Genomic DNA, 18,343 nt, shown 5'->3' with positions numbered 1-18,343 from the left:
TGTTGTTCTCAATTAGAAGGTGCTGACAGTTGTGATTGTCGGTGGTTGGATGGGACTGTTCATAGCCATCGGCGATGGTGCGTGCAGGCCATTCCACGTTTGATCAATGAACAAGAAGTAAAGTAACGACGTCAGATCGAAAGAGACGACAATGGATTCATATTATAATTATTATTATTATTATTATTGTTACCTTTTCTTTTGACCTCTTTTCTGTCCCTTTTTTAATTTTCAAATTGTTATTTTTTTTAAATTATCCGGGCAGTGAATTTTAAATACAGGTTCGTACTGGTCAGTTGAACCAGTTATATTTTTAGACGGTTTGATAGAGTATTGAACCGTCGGTTTCTTAAAAATACCGGTTTAAGCTTAATAGATTTTTGATATTTTTTTGCCGCTCATATATTTTAAAAATGACTTTTAGCTTAGCAGATAAAATTAAAATGAGTAAACCAGTAAACAAAGTCATAAACCTATTTTACACTTTATTTTTTTTTAACTTTGTTTAAAAATCAAGTATTTTTTATTATTTTTAATTATGAATTAATTTTTGAATTATTTTATTATTGAGTAATGTACTTTTGGACTATTTTTTTAGTTGAAAGTTGCATTTATATAATATTATAGAGTAATTATTCAACCCGGTTGAACCTTTCGGTATAACACGATTTAACCAATGAGTAAAATACCAGTTTTTGAAACATTTAATCTAGATAACTCAATGACAAAAGACGACCTTGTATGTCAAAATCCTCATCTCATGTTTAAGAGAAATCTGTCACCCGAAGGCCTACTACTATAAAACCCAACTGAGACCAACCTAAAAGTTTACTTTTATTCAATGTCAGTTGAGTTAAAGCTGGCTTAATTTTTATATTATTATTATTATTATTATTATTATTATTATATGACTTGTAGATGTCTTTTTCAGGATTTATTGTAACTGAATTGACATACTTAAATGTGAATGTGATTAAATATTCAACACCATGTGTGATGCATATCCAAAGTCATAATGTATCCATTGACCATTAGCTTTTTGAGGAATGGTCTCCTCTGAATGAAGAAAATAAGTATAAGGCTTGTTCTATGGTCGAGCTTACTATTGAAGATTGATATTGTATATGATTGACTAACATGACAACATCCTAAGGACCTAAGCAAAACTACTTTATCTTGTTGTACTTAAAACCTGATTAATGAAAGAAGCCGATAATGAGAATTTGACTAAAACAACTTCAATGGCGAACGGCGAACGCAAAACCAGAAATTGAATAGATCATCAAAGAACATAAGAAAACATTGTTGAAGTTATATGCAACAACCAGGAAAACAAAACAATCATTCGCATACATCATTCGGTTGACCTTAGAAATTGTGATCGGAAGCTTGACATGCCCACAACATAAGAGGGCCATTTGGAAGCATTAAGTTATGGAGGAATTGATAACGTTAGTTCAAACAGTCGCTCAAAGATTACTACTTGTCGTTTGATGACTTACCGAATATTTGCAAAGAATATTCAGTAAAATACGATCTCCCCAAAGATTTACGCAAACTTTCCTTTGTGCTCTAAAATACGACCTCCCCTCATCGCAAACTGCCGATTTCCTCTTTATTCTTTCTTCCGGTTCTATTCGGCCCAACGGAGCTCCATCTAAGTGTAGCCATTTCTAGTCACTAGTCAGCCCAATTAGTTTTTGGATAAGTGATAACTGAAACAGATTGCAGTCCATGTTTAATTGTTTAAAACATAGTAAAGCAAAGCCCTTCACGTTGATTGATCAAGTCATCAAAATAATTTCATTGTGTAAAATTAATACCAATTACTTATTATCAAATACTTCGATGTAAAAGGAAAAAAACATAAATATAAAGTTGCAACAATTAAATATTATATAGCTTTCAACAAGTGAAAACATTTAAAAAAACACGATGATGACTAAGTTAATTTAACTGATGTCAACGTATAGCTTACTAACTTTCATAGTTTCTCGACAAATTTTTATGCTTTGTATATTGTTTTTAAATATTCAATTATGTCATTCTGCCTCAAAGTTATTCTCCGGTCACAACATAATAAAATACGCCATTGGAGTATTTCTAGAATAGTGAGCATATATAGGCAATCAAGCTACATTAAGGCGCATTAAAATTGAACCAGCCACGCCCCTTTTGTTAGGTTTTAATGATGTGGATAACCCGAGCTCACAACTCCACAGATGTTTCATATGATCCGTGAGTCTTGATTTCGAATGTCCTAACTCGAGTTTAATGCTCTGAATATGTTTTTGAGGATCCAGAACTCGTCCCCGACTTGTTTGATCCAGAGTTTATTAATAACAAATGAGCCATAAATCATTTTGGTGTATTTTCACTATAGATATACTAAATTGCTTAATCATCTCAAAATTATGGTATGCATTGCATACAGTATTAAACAAATATATAGGCATACCATAAATTTAAATAAATCATGTTGGCGTATTTTACTGATTATTGGTGCATTACACTGATTATGTTCATCACATTCTATCTCAACATCCAAAACAACTCATCCATCTATGACAAACCAACATCACCGCTTATTGGCTCTCGAAAAGGCTTGTTAATCATAATTAGATACCCGAAAATATATCACAACATTCATTTAATTATAAGTATTGTTGATAATATACAAGCCAGAAATACAAGAATACTAAAAACTCATCACTCCAACTGCGCATACCAAACACCCTGAATCTTCACATCCTTAGGAGCTTTAGCCCCAAGGTCAGTATCTGAAGGCTGAATACTCTCAAACACCCCAATCACCTCACCTGTATCCGGCTTGCTCGATGTCACACTCAACGTGATCCTCCCCGTCCCTGATGCTGTGTTCTTTACATTCTCCTTTTGCAACTCCTCTTCATCCCCTCTCCCGCCGGCTGGCAGAGCCACAGCATTGTCATAACCAGTGGACCCACCTCTACCCTTTGGATCAAGAAAAGACGACCCTCGGTATGATGGCAATAGAAACTCCCCACCAAAGCTCTCGGGTTTACCCGAAGCCACAAGTTGCTTGATTGTAAACAAGAACGGGACACGTTCACCTCCCGGAAGCTGAACGGTCACAGCAGCATAGTCGATCCCGTCTTTTTCTTCAAACTTTATGGTCCCGTCGGATGATACTTCTAGCGGGCCCTCAATTTCATCAAGGGTGTAGGTTAAACGGGTCATGAGTTTGGTTTTCTGGAAGTCTGGTGGAGCGTTCTTGGCTATACCCTCGGCTTTGACTGTGAAAGATGTTGGTTCTAAACAGAACTTCTTGGCGTTGTATTTGCCTGGTTTGATTGCGAACCCGTCCACACCGCCTTCAATGGTTGGGCATTGGTTAGCGGTTCCGGTTCCTTTGACTTCCAAGTATGTCTTGCTTTGAATTTCATCAAAAGTTAGCCTTTTTGGACTTCCCTCAGCACTTGCTCCCTGATATACGTTTACATTTATTATCATTAAATCATCACATAAAAGTCCATGTTTATACATGAACTAGTTACACATAACATAAGCTAAATAAACGTGATCAAAAGCTATCCTATGATGCAAGCATAATCAAAGCTTAAGGAACCAGATATAAATTGATATTCATCGGTTAAAACCGGTATGCTCACTTAGACATTTCAACAAACAGTTGGCATGCAAGAATTAACAATCCCTTACACAAGTAGTAATAAGGAAAACCAACAAAATTTGGAATACCAAGATCAATGTATGAACAGATAAACAATGATACACAGTTGTACTCACACAGGCATTTCAACAAACAGTTGGAGTGGTAAAATCAATATAAGAAGAAATTAGTAATACCCACTTAAGCATTTCAACAAACAGTTGGCATACTAAGATCATATAAATACCCAGTTAGGCATTTCATCAAACAGTTGGTGTGCAAGGACATACCGAAACAACAAGAGCGGAAGTGGCAAGAGCAAAGCCAGCAATCCTGGCTGCGTCAGTGCATCTCTGAGCGAAGTCCTTAAGGTCAGCTTGAAGAGAGCAAGAGACCCTAGAATATCCAGAGGTGGAGTCAACACGGAAGGCCTTGCAGATGCTGGGAGAAGACTTGAGTTGTTGTACCTTGGCCGGAGTCATGAATGTTGCTGCTGCCTGTAAAGAAGCTGCCATTGTGTTGGTTCTCCAAAACCCAATTGGAGAACTTGGGGTTGAAGAAGATATGAATGTATGTATGGTTGAAGTGGTTTTGATGGGATAAGCAGATAGGATAAGGTGTTGATTCATTGGCTGGTTTAAACTCTATGTGGTGTTTGTCTTGTGACATGTGCCTAAGGATCAAAATACTACTTCACTCTCATTTATTTTACACGTGGGACTGCATCATAATTTTGCTATTATCTAATTATTATTTTATTAGATTTTTAATTAATAACATAATGATAACTAGGTATTCAGATATGAGTGTTTTCAATAAACTTCAGCTTAACAGGCATTAGAGAGAAAGTGAAGATTTAGGTTGGCGGTTACATGGTTTAAGTTTAAATCCGATTCTAACAAGGTTTTAACATAGTGGGCGGGACAGGAGATAGTGGGCTTAGGCTACCCAATGCTATTTATGATCATGATTATATGGGGTCGATTGGGTTATCTCAGATAGCCGGGCTTTATTCGTTGTTCATTCAAAAAAGAAATTAAGATATAAGTGTTGTGCTAGGGACAGTTCCCGTAAAAGAAAACACAAACAACACAGACGTTAAAAACGTGAAATAACAAAATTTAGATTCGATAAAAGCAAATATAGCCCATTTTAACACCTTTTCTTTTCTAAAACACAACTCATTTTAAGGTAAACTCATTTTAGTTAGAACACGTTTAGACGAAAGTCTATTGATACTTTTATCTAAAACAACACATTTAAACCGAGTGAAGTTTGGTAAGAAGATGTTTTGATCCAGCCCAAATTTGGAACCGTTGTAGACAAGTATCATTCATTTTAGCATCCACCTCTGTAACACCAAACAAACTTATAACTCAGCTCCGCCTTTAAGCAACCTTACGGAAGCATAAGAGTGTTGTCAAGCCTGTTTTGAGAGCCTTCAACGGTTTTTCAACGAATGTAATAGCCTCTTGGAGTTACTACTTGCTAGTGGAGGTGCCTTTATGAACCGTGTTTTTCATTTCAAGGTATTTGAGATATAATGGGTTGGGTTACATTTTACAAACAACACGAAAATAGGGTAAGCTATTAATCAAATAAGGCCCGAGAAGCATTGTCGGCAGCCCAAGTTAGTATGTACTTCGGTTTTTAAATTTTAACAAAAAAATGTAAATTTATTTATTAATTGACTTAAGAAAACATTGTTCAATCAAATTAATCAGCAACTTGTTTCATTGACTATTATAATTTGGTATATTCTAGACTATTATAACATCAAAATTAATTAAGTTTTATAACATACATAAAGTAAGTAAATAGTTAAATAGGTAAAACAAACCTTATATTGTTATTTGGCAACTATATTCAATAAATACTTGTGTCAGTATAATAGATATTAATTATTCTAATTATTATTAGAATTCAAAAACATACTAAATCATCTTATTTACATTATATAAATCTTAAGATTGAAAACCTTAACCATTATAATCTCTCTCTCTCTCTCTCTCTGTTTCGGATTACTATTTCCATCATCGCCAATTCCGGTAAGGGAGATTAATTATTTCCAGTAAAGTTTAATTTGATACTCTAATAGTCCATTCTTATATTATTTATTATTTCATTAACAATTATTTTTCTTTTCCCTTTTTGTTTTTATTGATTTTAATTATTATATAATTTTCTTATAATCTCTTTAGGTTCTATATAAAAATAAAAATTTCAATGGAGATGTTGAACTATTACGGTTTTCCGGTAAGGTATGATGTTCAATGAACTTACTTTCAAGAACGGACGATATTGCGGTTAAAATTATTTATGTTTATTAGACGAATAATATAATATTCAAATATATAATATAATTTCTTTACGTGACTAATTTTCTATTTTCCACACTAGTTCTAGACTATTGTAACATCAAAATTAATTAAGTTTTATAACATATACATAAAGTACTCCTCCGTAAATAGTTAAATAGGTAAAACAAACCTTATATTGTTATTTGGCAACTATGTTCAATAAATACTTGTCAGTATAATAGATCTCATAAAATCTAGAGTTTATTCATATAAAAAACAATACTTCAGTGACTAAGTGATTGCTTAGTTGTATTTAAAAATTTATGTTGAATTGCACTTGCCACACACTGATTCATTGTACCAGTTTTTATCAACTATTAACACCTGCTTAGTAATTTTTAATAACATTCATGTTCATTTAGTATAAACAAACTTTTTGATTGGGTTACATTCTACAAACCAAACAAAAAACAAGCATATCCACTAGAAACCCATCTATAGTAATGACATTGGTAGTGTCTGAAGTTAAAAACAACAAAAAATAGTATAAATTTTTAATCAAATGAGGCCCAAATCAATTAGCCATGTCCCGCAATCAAGTCTGAGCAAAGCTTAAAAGTAAACAGCCTTAAATAGCGGAAACGCGTTTATTTAGTTGTGTTAGCTTATGGTCTTTTTATTTAACAGGTAAAAGTGTAAAACAAACCTTTTGCTTATTTTGTATACATGTGTTTTTTCTTTTGTTATTTATTGATTTATGTTGAATTGTATTTGTCACGAACTTTTTTGATACACTGTAGTTTTTTTCCCCCCTAAATCATCATCACCTGCTTGGTAATTTAACAAAATTCATATGCTCATTTGATAAGAATAAATGTGATAAAACTTGTTGATGTTTATCAAGATTTAGTATGATACTTTTGAGTTCACATTATAAGTTCTTCTTATGATGCCTTAAACATTATTAAGACCCCATTGAGAATTGCGTAGCAGTGTTGCAATAACTTAATATAACTTTAAACAAAACAATACTAACAGAAAAGAACACAAAAAACGTATACAGATTCAAAGACCAAAAACCAACAAATAATAACTTAGAAACAAAAATCAATCATAAAGAATGTTAAAACAGGAGTTAAAAAAACAGCAAGTGGCTCAAAAGTGCTTGAAAAATAATCACAGTGATCGATCCCTCATAGTTATAATATGAGACTAAGGGGTGTGGGGGCTTTAGTGGGGGCTTTAGTGGGGGCTCCAACCAATAATATTATGACGTGTGGCAGAGAGAGAAACTAGATAAGGGGGTGTTGGAGCCCCCGTTGGAGCCTGGCCCCTGGTGTGGAGGGGCTCCAGCGAATTTTTTTTTTTTTTTTATAAATATATTCAAACAACGTATTATTAAAAAACTCTTAAATTATTAAAAAAACACACATTAATAAAAAAACACATTAATATATAAAATTCAAATTACAAAAAAAACATACTAAAAATTAAACAAACAATAATACTTAATAATAACACTAATCTAATACAAGATCATCGGGTCGCCTCGCCCACAAATGTTCAACCAACTCATGTCGAAGATTCCCGTGTATCTCACGGCTCTTGATATTTGCTATGTTATGAAGTCTTTGTTGATCACTGATTGTGGACGGTTGTGGCGGAATGTCACCTTGGTAGTTTTGGCAGATAGCTTTGCCCTCGTCTTCTAACGTCATGTTGTGTAGGATCAGACACGTGTAGACGACGTCCATTATCCTCTCCCGAGTCCAATAACGTATCGGGTTCGCCAGCACATAATATTGTTTTTTCAGAACTCCAAAAGCTCTTTCAATATCTTTTCTAGCAGACTCTTGCTTCTTCGTAAAATACTTCCGTTTATCGGCGATTGGATCTGTAAAAGCTTGAACTGACAAAGTCCATTCGTTGTAAATACCATCGACCAGATAGTACCCGTACTTGAAGAGTTCTCCATTTGCAACAAAAGATTGAGGTGGTTCAACTCCGTCGATAAGGTCGTTGATCAAATGTGACTGATCGATAACATTAAGGTCGTTATTTGACCCAGCAACACCAAAAAAAGCATGCCAAAACCAAAGATCCTGTGACACCGCCGCCTCAAGTATAAGGGTCGGCCCTTCATGATCACCACGGTGGAACTGACCTCGCCAGGCCGTTGGACACATAGCCCATCCAACATGCGTACAATCGAGGCTACCTAGCATCCCAGGAAAACCATGTTTTTCTGCGTGCACCTCATATATGCGTTGGATGTCATACATTGTAGGTTTACGCAGATATCTCCGAGAGTAAATCGATATGACTCCTACGTATATAAATACGATATAAGTATATATATATATATCTATAGTTATAGGCATTAAAATAATCTATAAACATATAATATATATTAAAAAATGTAATAAATATTTAATAAAAACTAAAATTAATGTTTTTTACCTTGGCAGAAAAAATGAAGGGATTCACGTGCAACCCTTTTCGACATCTGTAAATACTCATCCAAAGCGTCCGACGAAATGCCGTACGCTAATTGACGGATAGCAGCCGTGCATTTTTGAAGAGAGGTAAAACCGGGGAGACCCCTAGCATCCTCCCTTTGTTGAAAAAAGGGATACCGTGCCTCTAAATCACTTGCTATACGCATGAACAATTGTCTGCTCATTCGGAAACGAGTTCGAAAATCCGACTCCTCGTATTCTGGTTGAGGGCTAAAATAATGCCTAATCAAAGTATCGTTAGCACCCGATCGATCACGATCACGAGGTGGTGCTCTAACTTTCGGGACTCGAGGTTGATGGACTTGATTTTGCAAAAGATTCACCACGGTTGCGGTCAAAACTCCCCCTATATGAAGAAGCAAATCATCCTCTTCGGAGGAGTCGGAATCAGACGAGTACCACGACATTTTTTTTGTGTTCATCATCATTGCCACTTTTCAACCTTCCTATTTCAAATCATAACATAATAATAATAATAATAATCATAAAACAATAATAGGTTTGGGATTCAGAATGAGTAGGAGGTTATTTGTTCAGTCACTTAGCATTGAATCATGCTTCAGAAGACATTGTCAAATAAAATTTATCATCATTACTCCCATTCAAAACAAACTAATTAAATCAAAATAAAGTTGTATTGTTTCTCTCAGACAAATGCCTCGATTTGTCGTCATGATCTTGTTAAGAATGGATAATCAGACTCGTCATCATGAATTAATCGTCATAGAGAAACTTAAATTAACAAAATGAAATAGTGGAGCTAATAATGGAAGTGATTTTACTATTTAAGTACAATAATAATAATACCTGTACTTGAGCAAGATGATATCAAATGAAAATGATTGCTTCGTGCAAACACAACATGTAGTTCATATATAGGAGCCAGACTCACTTTAGCTGCCTGCCACACACACTTGACTCTACTTTTTACATATTAGGGTTTAGGGCATCATTAGCCTACGATATCATCATGTGGCTTATTATACCATGGGTCTCTCTTTCTGGGCTTCTAATGTGTCATGGGCTCATTTTTACAGAGGCATGACATGGAAATGCTAGTTTACGAGTTCTGACTTTATCGATAACTTTAACGAAATTTACGGATTTAGATTTAGTCTAAACAAGTTTGGTACAGCTATGGTTTTGAACTCTTAAATGTGTTTAGTTAAACACGACCTTTTTATGTCAACAAGGTGAATTTGTAGGTTGATCTATTTAACCCATTTATTATTTTTATTTTAAGTGTGTTTTATGTGATAATTTAAACTGGTTGGGTATTTTATGTCACTTTAAATCTAATTGTTTTTAAAACACGCATATTATGTAAATTTAGAACTTTGAAGTAATAACATATAAAAACAATTAACATTTTTTTCTGGACTAAATAGGTTATGTGTGTCAAGTTATCAACCTTCGCTACATGTCTTGTGTTCAAGTTCATATACGACAATTTTAGGGTCCGTTTTATATACAAGCTTGTGTAAAGTTTTCAATATCGTGTCATGTTGGTCTTTTAAGGCCTCTAGTGCTAGCTCATTTACAAAATATTTTAAAACTAAAATTGTGTTTATATCATAACTAAATTATAGTTTATTAAAATATATATTGAGTGTCATTTTCTCTTGTCAAAAAGATGGAAAATATCTTCATAACTTAACTAAACACAAATGCATTGATGAAACCTTAACAGGTTAGAGGTATTCATAATTGAAATCTTCCAAAACTAACATTAATTTATGGAAAACCTGTGATATTTGGAAAGAAAAATATCTACAGTATAATTCAAAATTGGAGTGCCCCATTTTTTTAAAGCGTAAACAACATATATCTACATCCTTCGGCAGAAAATCTTCCCCGTATAGAGGGCGGGCATCAAAAACAGTGCCGCACGCTAGAGGTGCACAAAAAACCCGAATCCGGAACCGGACCCGAAATAAATACCCTGAACCGGTTTTTCTAATACCCGGGTTTTTAATACCCGACCCCGAACCCGACACTACCCGTAGGGTACGGATAGGGTATGCATTTTGGCACTAAAACTCGAACCCGAACCGGACCCGATTTGTACCCGGTAATACCCGAAAACCCGATTTGTACCTGGTAATACCCGAACCCGGAACCGAGGTTTTCCAATACCCGAAACCGGGTATTTCAAATACCCGATGTATACCCGAAAAATACCTTAAAAATACCCGAATAATACCCCTAAAAAGTGTAAACTTTTAAAAAATCCAATCTATATAAAAAAATACCGGAAAAAACCCCAAAAAACCCGTAAATAGAGTTTTTTCAATACCCGATAATAGGGTATTCAAATACCCGGTTTTAGAATACCCGGTTCTATACCCTACCCGAACCCGATGCATAGGGTATGATTTTTAGAGACAATACCCGACCCGAACCCTACCCGACTATTACCAATAACCGGTCATACCCGAACCCGGTTCTATACCCGAACCCGTGTATTTAGAAAACCCGATTTGTGCACCTCTACCGCACGCCTTACGCGCACACACGTGTCAACTGAATCACCACTATTAGAAACTGGTAAACCCGCAATCAAATTGCTGTACCCTAAATTCCCTATGTTTTGTTAGAAACTACTATTTAATTATTTAAAAAATCTCGATTTTTTATTAAGTGTTGTAAACTTGTGTAAAACGAATTTTTATTATTATTAGCATTAGTTTGTTTTTGTTTTTTTGAATTACCTCATGCTTGTGGTTTAAAAAACGTATTAGCACAACCAAACCAAATCATGTCAAGACATATGACTTAAGGTCATGAATCGAACACTGATATCACAACAGTTACCCTCAAAGGTCTTTCACAGGTAGAAAAAAGTATCCATAAAAGAGAACCGAGCCCTAGCTAACAGAATAAGCATGATAGATCAAGTACTGCCAACCTTATCTGCAGACGGATCAGAAGCCAGCTTTTTAGCTGGCGGTTCAACTGAACTCATAGAGACCCGCTTCACTCCCCTCCCCACCACCCCAAGATGCGTGACCACAGAATCACCATTCGTGTGAGCTGTTGAAACAGTAGGTGACTCAAATCCAGAACCATTAGCCATTGTACCCATGCGTGAAGAAGCACCACCACCATCACCGCCACCACAAGTCTGACTGCCTTTCCCCTTGGCCGCCATAATTCCCAGAATATCAGATAGTAGAGTAGATGGATTTGACACGCTTTGCTGAAGATCTTCAAGCTGCAATTTTCACAACAATCATACATAAATGATAAAATTTTACACCATATTAACAAAAGACTTAGCACGTGGTCAAGTTTGAAGCTTGCCTTCTTTTCAAGTTCACTCGCAAGTCCAGTGAGAATCTCAATTTCCTTTTCTTTATCAGCAACAGAATCAGTAGAGTATGAAGCACTAGAAGACTGACGGTTAAGAAGACCTGCTGACTCAGGATTGCCAGGTGGCCCTGAGCCAGCAGATCTCTCAACTTCATTTGTGAGACGCTGCAAACGAGACTTGCAAACAGATATAGCATTTTGGCAATATGGGATTGCCTCACCCTTTGAGCCAAGTTCTAGACATAAGCATATCCTAAAATTTCTGTAATTATCATATTAAGAAATTACAAAGATAAAGACCAATTCAAAATTATAAAGCATTGATCTCGAAAAAGGATACAGTTCAGCTATATGACGGCTGTCAGGTTCAGCTAATCGTTCCAACATTGACAATGCTTTCAGAAAATCACCGAGTGACGTATCAACATCCTCTATAAAGGAATCAACACATAAGTATGCATGATGTATTAATTAACAAACCAAATGCTGTTTGCAATATATGCATACCTCTTTCCAAAGCTACCTCTGCTAAAGCTGAAAGAATATCTACTTACTCCATTGTATCACCTGGTTGTTTTTCAGCAATTGCCCTTGCAACATCAAGCATTTTCCAGGCTAAATCCAGGTCAGATTCATCCTCCTCAGGCTCACTTGCTTCATCATCCTCTTCCTGATCTGCATTACCACCATCCATTATTCCCAGAAAACCAAACAGTAATATCATCTACTAATGATCATTGTGTATTACTTGAGAGCTAAATCAAAGTGTAATATACTAATTGTCTTTATCCATCACATGAAAATCCAGTTTTATCTCTGCTTACTGTTGCATTCATCTAAACTTAGTCACTTAGACCCTCTAGAGTGCATTAGAAATACTATCAATCAATCAATCAATCATACCCAGTGAAGTCCCACCAACAGCGAAGCTATAAGTAGGGTCTGGGGAGGGTGGGATGTAGGCACAACGTACCTCTATCCAAAGGGATAAAGAGGTGGCTTCCAGAGAGACCCCCAGCTTTAAAGTACATATGTTTTTGAAGCAATACAAAGGAAATCAAAGTTCAACAATAATATATAAATATTAATAATACTAATAAAATAATAATAGTAATAATAATAATTCAAATACTATATATATGTAAAGAGAATACCATTCTGGTGTGTGACCAAAATACGGGAAATATAAGCCCTAAGGTATTCCTTTCTTCCTAAAAATCCTTAACTTTAATTCTACTTCTCCAAAAATTCCTATGCATTAGAAATACTACATAGTATAAATACACACACACATTAGAACTATGCTGTATTATAATTTGAAATTTCTTCCTTTTAAATGTATGATGCTTCTGCATATACTGATAGATGGAAATATGCATTGTTTGTTCAGGTTATCTAGTGTACGAAGAAACAAGTTCATGTTTAAGTTCATAACCAATGTTACTAACCATCTTCTGAAGCTCCTTGAAAACTTGAAGCCCCTTCTTTAGCTTTACTTGAAACAGAAGCTTCACCACTTTCTGCACCCTTAGCAGAATCATGTTCAGAAGTGACCTCCTTCTTCGAAACCGAACCTGAAACTAACAGATCGGACTCTTCTTGAGCCTTGTACAGAAGTGCACAACCATACTTATAATAAGCTCTCACACATTCTGGCGCAAGTTCGCCATAATGTGCAGCCCTGATCAAGAGTAACTCATATTAGAATGCTCAACATTTCAAACTATAATTACTTTCAACAAATAACATTTTCATCTTTGCAAAGTGAATTTAACACTACATAATAAAATCAATACCTCAAACATCGTTTAAAGCTACGAAACCCTAACATGATTTCTAGGTTTCACATGTTCGCACTATGCAGTTAATATTGGCGATATATCAGTGGGGAATCAGTTATCGATCCCCAAGCAAAATATCGGTACTGATAACATAGGCGATACTGATCGATATTTTGGATGTCTTGGTTGATGTGGACTCCGAGGAAGATTTCATGGCTTACAATTAGATCATGTTTCAAATTTGACACTTTTGAGTTTTGACTTTTGATATTACTATTAATATTATATGTTTACATTTTTTATACATGTATATATATAAAGTCTGCATGATATTAAAATTACCAATATCCTATTTTTTACCCAACTATATGCATAGTTTTTGCACAGTGAATTTTGCATTTTTATACTTAAACCAATACCTCAAATCGTTTAGAGTTACGAGACCCTAACACAATTTCTAGGTTTTACATGCCCCCGGTGTAAATTTGAGCCGTTATACTAAAATTAATAAAGTGAACAATGTTAAGAGTTACAAAACCCTAACATGATTTCTAAGTTTTACATGGTAAATTAAACACATTAAACTAAAATCAACAAAACAAACATTATTTAAAGTTACGAACCCCAAACATGATTTCTAGGTTCACGCAGAGAATTAAACACATGAAACTGAAATCAACACCTCAAACATCGTTTAGAGTTAAAAAAAAAAAAAAAACCCTAACAAAATTTGTAGGTTTTAGATAACATAATAATACTGAAATAAATAAATAAAATGAAACCCTAACCTGATTTCAAGGGCACGGCTGAAGCAATCAGTGGCTTCAACGTAATCTTCTTCTTTGTTAGCCTTAGATCCTCTGTCCATGAGCTCTTCTGCGCACTCAAGTGACTTCTCCATCGGAGGTCAGACCGGATGTTTCCACCACGACGACATTGTCGTTGTTGCAGGAAGACAATGTGCCGTCCAACCCACCGGTGGAAGCGGAATCAACCGATGGTGGTGCGGGAGTTTGTGAGGTCGGAGATCCGGTGGCCATTGCTAACGGAAATGAAAAGGGTGGTTTGAATTGGGGGAAAATGGCCTTGTGCTTCAAAAACCCTTTGGCGGAAAACTTATTATATTATATATATTATGCCAAAATATTCATTCGGGCTGTGTATTTTCTATTTGGTTCATTTTCAAATACCCAAAATTCGAAAAAGTAAATAATTATTACAAAGAGCGTTATGGTGAGAGCGGGCATTGGCGCCCCTCATCCTCCATATGGGCCAATTGATCGAGGTTGTGCGTTACTAGCTTGTGGAGGGAAGGAGAAGACGGGTAGCGCTATGAGTGTGTTGGTTGAATATTGCGTGAGGTGACAGTGAGTGGCGCCTTTCACCACAACACTTGGTCTTAATAATAATTTGAAGTCTTGTACTCTTTATATAAATATCAAATATACCAAGTTCATATTTATTTTTTTGTGGTTGTTGCTGCATGTACCATATTATTATTTAAGCTCTATTTTGTGTACACACATTAGGCATGGTAAAATGAGTGGATTCATAAGTTAAGATTGGATCAAAATGAATTGTTTAAAAAAGTTGGGGTTTGGATGTTAAGTTGACCAAATTAGTTTGGGTTAAACAACGTTGAAAGATTCGTGCTCGCGAGTTGGATGATTGAACTCCGCAAAAGTCGAAAATTTTACATATGGATCAAACGAGTTATGAACAAATTAGTTTGGGTTAAACAATGGAAAAATAAAATATTGAATGACTATAAACAATAGTTATAGCAAAGACTAAAGCCTTAAAACAATAGTCCGAGGTTCAAGATGTGGCTTACATGCTTACATGCTTTCGATCGTTCGAATTACTCAGGTTGTTGACTGCTGGTTGTGGGATCAAAACGCCCACAACGGTTTCTCTGTGGCAGCAGTTAAAATGGCTATGCGTCAAAATGCTTAGGCATCCTGGTCAAGGAATGCGATGGGAAAGCCGGGTGCCAATCAAAGTTAATGCGCTAGTTTGAAGGCTGGAAAAGGAGAGAATCTCTACACGGGTTGAACTGGTAAAAAGGAAATTGAATTTGCCTAGTGTAAATTGTCCGATGTGCAATGTTGGTGTGGAGACAGTCAACCATATTTTTGTTGCGTGTGGTTTTGCTTTCGTTGTTTGGAGCAAGGTGTGGAGTTGGTGCCGCCTAGTTCCGGCCTCTAGCAACACTATCGAAGACTTGAAGACTTGGCAAGATTTCTCCTTGGTGGCGGGTAAACGTAAAAGGATTGTTCGATGTGTTATTATGGTGACATGTTGGGCTATTTGGAAAGAGCGAAACAAGAAAGTCTTTCACAATTCGGACCCGAATGTAATTGAGGTTGTAGCGGTAGTAAAAGCCCTGTCGTTTTTATGGTTAAAGGCTAGATCGAATATAGATAAGATAGATTGGATTGATTGGGTCAAGCAGTGGCGGACCCAGGATTTTTTGCCAATGGGGTCCCATATTTTCGATGTTTAAATTTTTCGGGTCGGTCGTTGTTCAGGTCGGGTCGAGGCGAAGAACATAATAAAAAACAATATCATAATAAAACTTTCTTTTCAATCATCACTACCTGAACGGGTCAAAATGGGTCGGGTTGACACATAAACACTTTGTTTTCCCTTTCTTAAACATTTTTGAGATAGAACCTAGATCCACCCTTTCATAAGCATGTGTTGAAAACCATTAACTTAAACTAGTGAAAAATAAAACTGATATTTTAAAGTGTTTGAATGTTTCTAAAGAAAACCATGCATAAAGTTGAAAACAATGATATGTATTTTAGAGGTGTTTGAATGTTTCCAAAGTTATCATTGCAACATTAGCAATTAAATGATTGATTAACACTAAAAATTAACACAAAAAACCAAAAACTAAGCCTTGTAAGACTTGAACCCATGACCTTTCAAAGATAAAACAAGGAACTTTCCACCAGACCACATCAACATTAATAGTATGGGTTCTAAGTATTAAATCTTATGGGGTCCTCAAAAAATTTAATATACCGCTTCTAATAAATTTTTAAAAAACATTGGTGTCCCGGGACCCCGATCCACACTATGTGGGTCCGCCCCTGGGGTCAAGTACCCCTTGTACATGTTGTAAATGGTTTGTTGAGGGGGCCTTAGTTTTGAGGTCTCTCTCGTTTTTTTGAATGAAGTTTAATGTTCAAAAAAAATATAAAGTTCAATAGGTTGATCATAAATTGTGGTTGTCATTAGTAATCTTCATGCCACACAATAATGGCTCTTTTACATTAACTAGTCTTCTTACCACACAAATACACAATAATAACGCTTTAACATCAACGGTCAACCTCGGCATAAACACTAAAGTATTGTCAAATAATAGTCTGGCCTTCCCTAGTTGTAGAGACACACTTTAGATTTTAGAATTATCTGAGGTCGAAACCTCGGGGAAATACCCGATATTTGTCAATTCCTATGCGTATATGAATCTTTTTTTAGGGGGTGTTTGGTAGAGGGAATTGAGGGGTGAGAAATGGAATTGGAAAGAATTCTCTTGTTTGTTTATGAAAGAAAGAGGTGAGAAATGGAAATAAACCATTTCCATTTCTCTGATTTTGTTTGACGGAGAATTAGATTTCTCGACGTTCATTTCTCCCATTTTCCTCCTTTTCCTTTCAAACTCTTTCTTCTGCAAATGAAAGGCTCTCCGGGTTTCGTTTTGGAGCTCTAATCAACGGCGGTGGTGGTCTCGGGTGCTACAACTCACTCCGTCGCCGTTTCTTCTACACATCCACCGTTTGTTACAGTCGCCGTCACGACCTCCGTCGCCGGAGCCAATTCTTCAGCCAGTGGCAGCAGCTGTACTTAGGTTAGGGTTTGCTTATTCATCATTTTAATCCTGTTTCTTATCTCCTGGTGTTAAAGCCCTAAATTTGGTTCAACTTGTAAGCTAATGCAATCCCTAATTTGACTGTTTAATCACATATATTTATAATAAATGTCTAGCTGTATAGTCGATGGACAGTGTAAGTATGCTGCTATGCATAGCATCATCTGTGAATTTGTGTGTGTTAGTATGCATAGGCTACTTGTGTAAACCAGAACTACATATGCAAACTTAAAACTTCAAGCTCTAACTGTATCTACTATTTCAGTTACCTATGTCATACATGTTGTTATTGTAATTGATTATTGTTATAACACCTACATGAACTGCCATATTCATTAATGCTTTAATCGTTATGTTTGATCAGCCCGTGTTCGTTCATTTTAAAACTCTCGTCGCCCTCCATTAATCAAGCTTCTTAGAGTGCCATCTTTAATAACACTGATCTTCTTTTAAACTTGTGTCACTTTATGTCTTACAATTTCTGTTCAATCAATCTAATTTTCTTAACTTTTGCTTAAATTTTGATGGGTGATGTTGACGTTGTATTGTTGATTTATAATTACGTGTTATATTTATTCTAAATGTAGGTTGTATTTTATATATGCCCCTTAAAATTTGTAATAATACCATATACAATATACCTAACTGAAAACTCACTATCAAGTATATTACTCATTCGAAACATTTACAGTTTCAAATCCACCTATTTCATCAACTACAACCTTTTCTAACTATGCCACTTTCTTTCTCTTTACACTTCAAACTTTCTTAACTTAAATTATAACACAAGAGAAGGCTATTTATGTAAAACATATGAAATGGATACATTTGATATGGCCAATTTTTGTTGGGTAAGTTTGGTATCAGTCAGGTTTTGATATATGAGATCATCATTA

The 18,343-nt window shown here is 35.5% G+C and overlaps 1 protein-coding gene, 1 non-coding gene and 1 pseudogene across 3 annotated transcripts; all 3 read right to left on the bottom strand.

The window, feature by feature from the left end:
- Positions 1–2,623: 2,623 nt before the first annotated feature.
- LOC143595701 (oxygen-evolving enhancer protein 1, chloroplastic-like) lies at positions 2,624–4,210 on the bottom strand. The gene is made up of 2 exons (XM_077074657.1): positions 3,940–4,210; positions 2,624–3,465 (listed from the first exon to the last, which is right to left on the bottom strand). Exons 1-2 carry the CDS (start codon positions 4,162–4,164, stop codon positions 2,710–2,712), a joined length of 981 nt encoding a protein of 326 aa, XP_076930772.1. The 5' UTR covers positions 4,165–4,210; the 3' UTR covers positions 2,624–2,709.
- A 4,899-nt stretch (positions 4,211–9,109) lies between these two features.
- LOC143596776 (small nucleolar RNA SNOR75) lies at positions 9,110–9,198 on the bottom strand. The gene has a single exon (XR_013146779.1). It is a non-coding gene; the product is annotated as a small nucleolar RNA SNOR75 (small nucleolar RNA).
- Positions 9,199–11,175: 1,977 nt separating this feature from the next.
- LOC143595084 (NASP-related protein sim3-like) lies at positions 11,176–14,672 on the bottom strand (annotated as a pseudogene). Its single transcript, XR_013146461.1, has 6 exons — positions 14,350–14,672; positions 13,229–13,461; positions 12,288–12,455; positions 12,121–12,211; positions 11,772–12,042; positions 11,176–11,682 (listed from the first exon to the last, which is right to left on the bottom strand). The product of XR_013146461.1 is annotated as an NASP-related protein sim3-like (transcript).
- Between the last annotated feature and the right edge of the window lie 3,671 nt (positions 14,673–18,343).

The sequence above is a fragment of the Bidens hawaiensis genome, unplaced genomic scaffold (genome assembly GCF_021521415.1).
Source record: "Bidens hawaiensis isolate Kalapana, Puna unplaced genomic scaffold, B.hawaiensis_p1.1 tig00001721_1, whole genome shotgun sequence".
NCBI lineage: Eukaryota > Viridiplantae > Streptophyta > Magnoliopsida > Asterales > Asteraceae > Bidens > Bidens hawaiensis.
Note: the sequence above shows the minus strand (reverse complement) of the source record. Positions and strands in the feature narration are given on the sequence as shown.

Coding starts and splice junctions, on each gene's coding strand:
- LOC143595701 (XM_077074657.1), bottom strand. CDS start 4,164: ATGGCAGCTTCTTTACAGGCAGCAGCAACATTCATGACTCCGGCCAAG. Junction 3,466..3,939: donor CTTCCGCTCTTGTTGTTTCG/GTATGTCCTTGC, acceptor AACGTATATCAG/GGAGCAAGTGCTGAGGGAAG.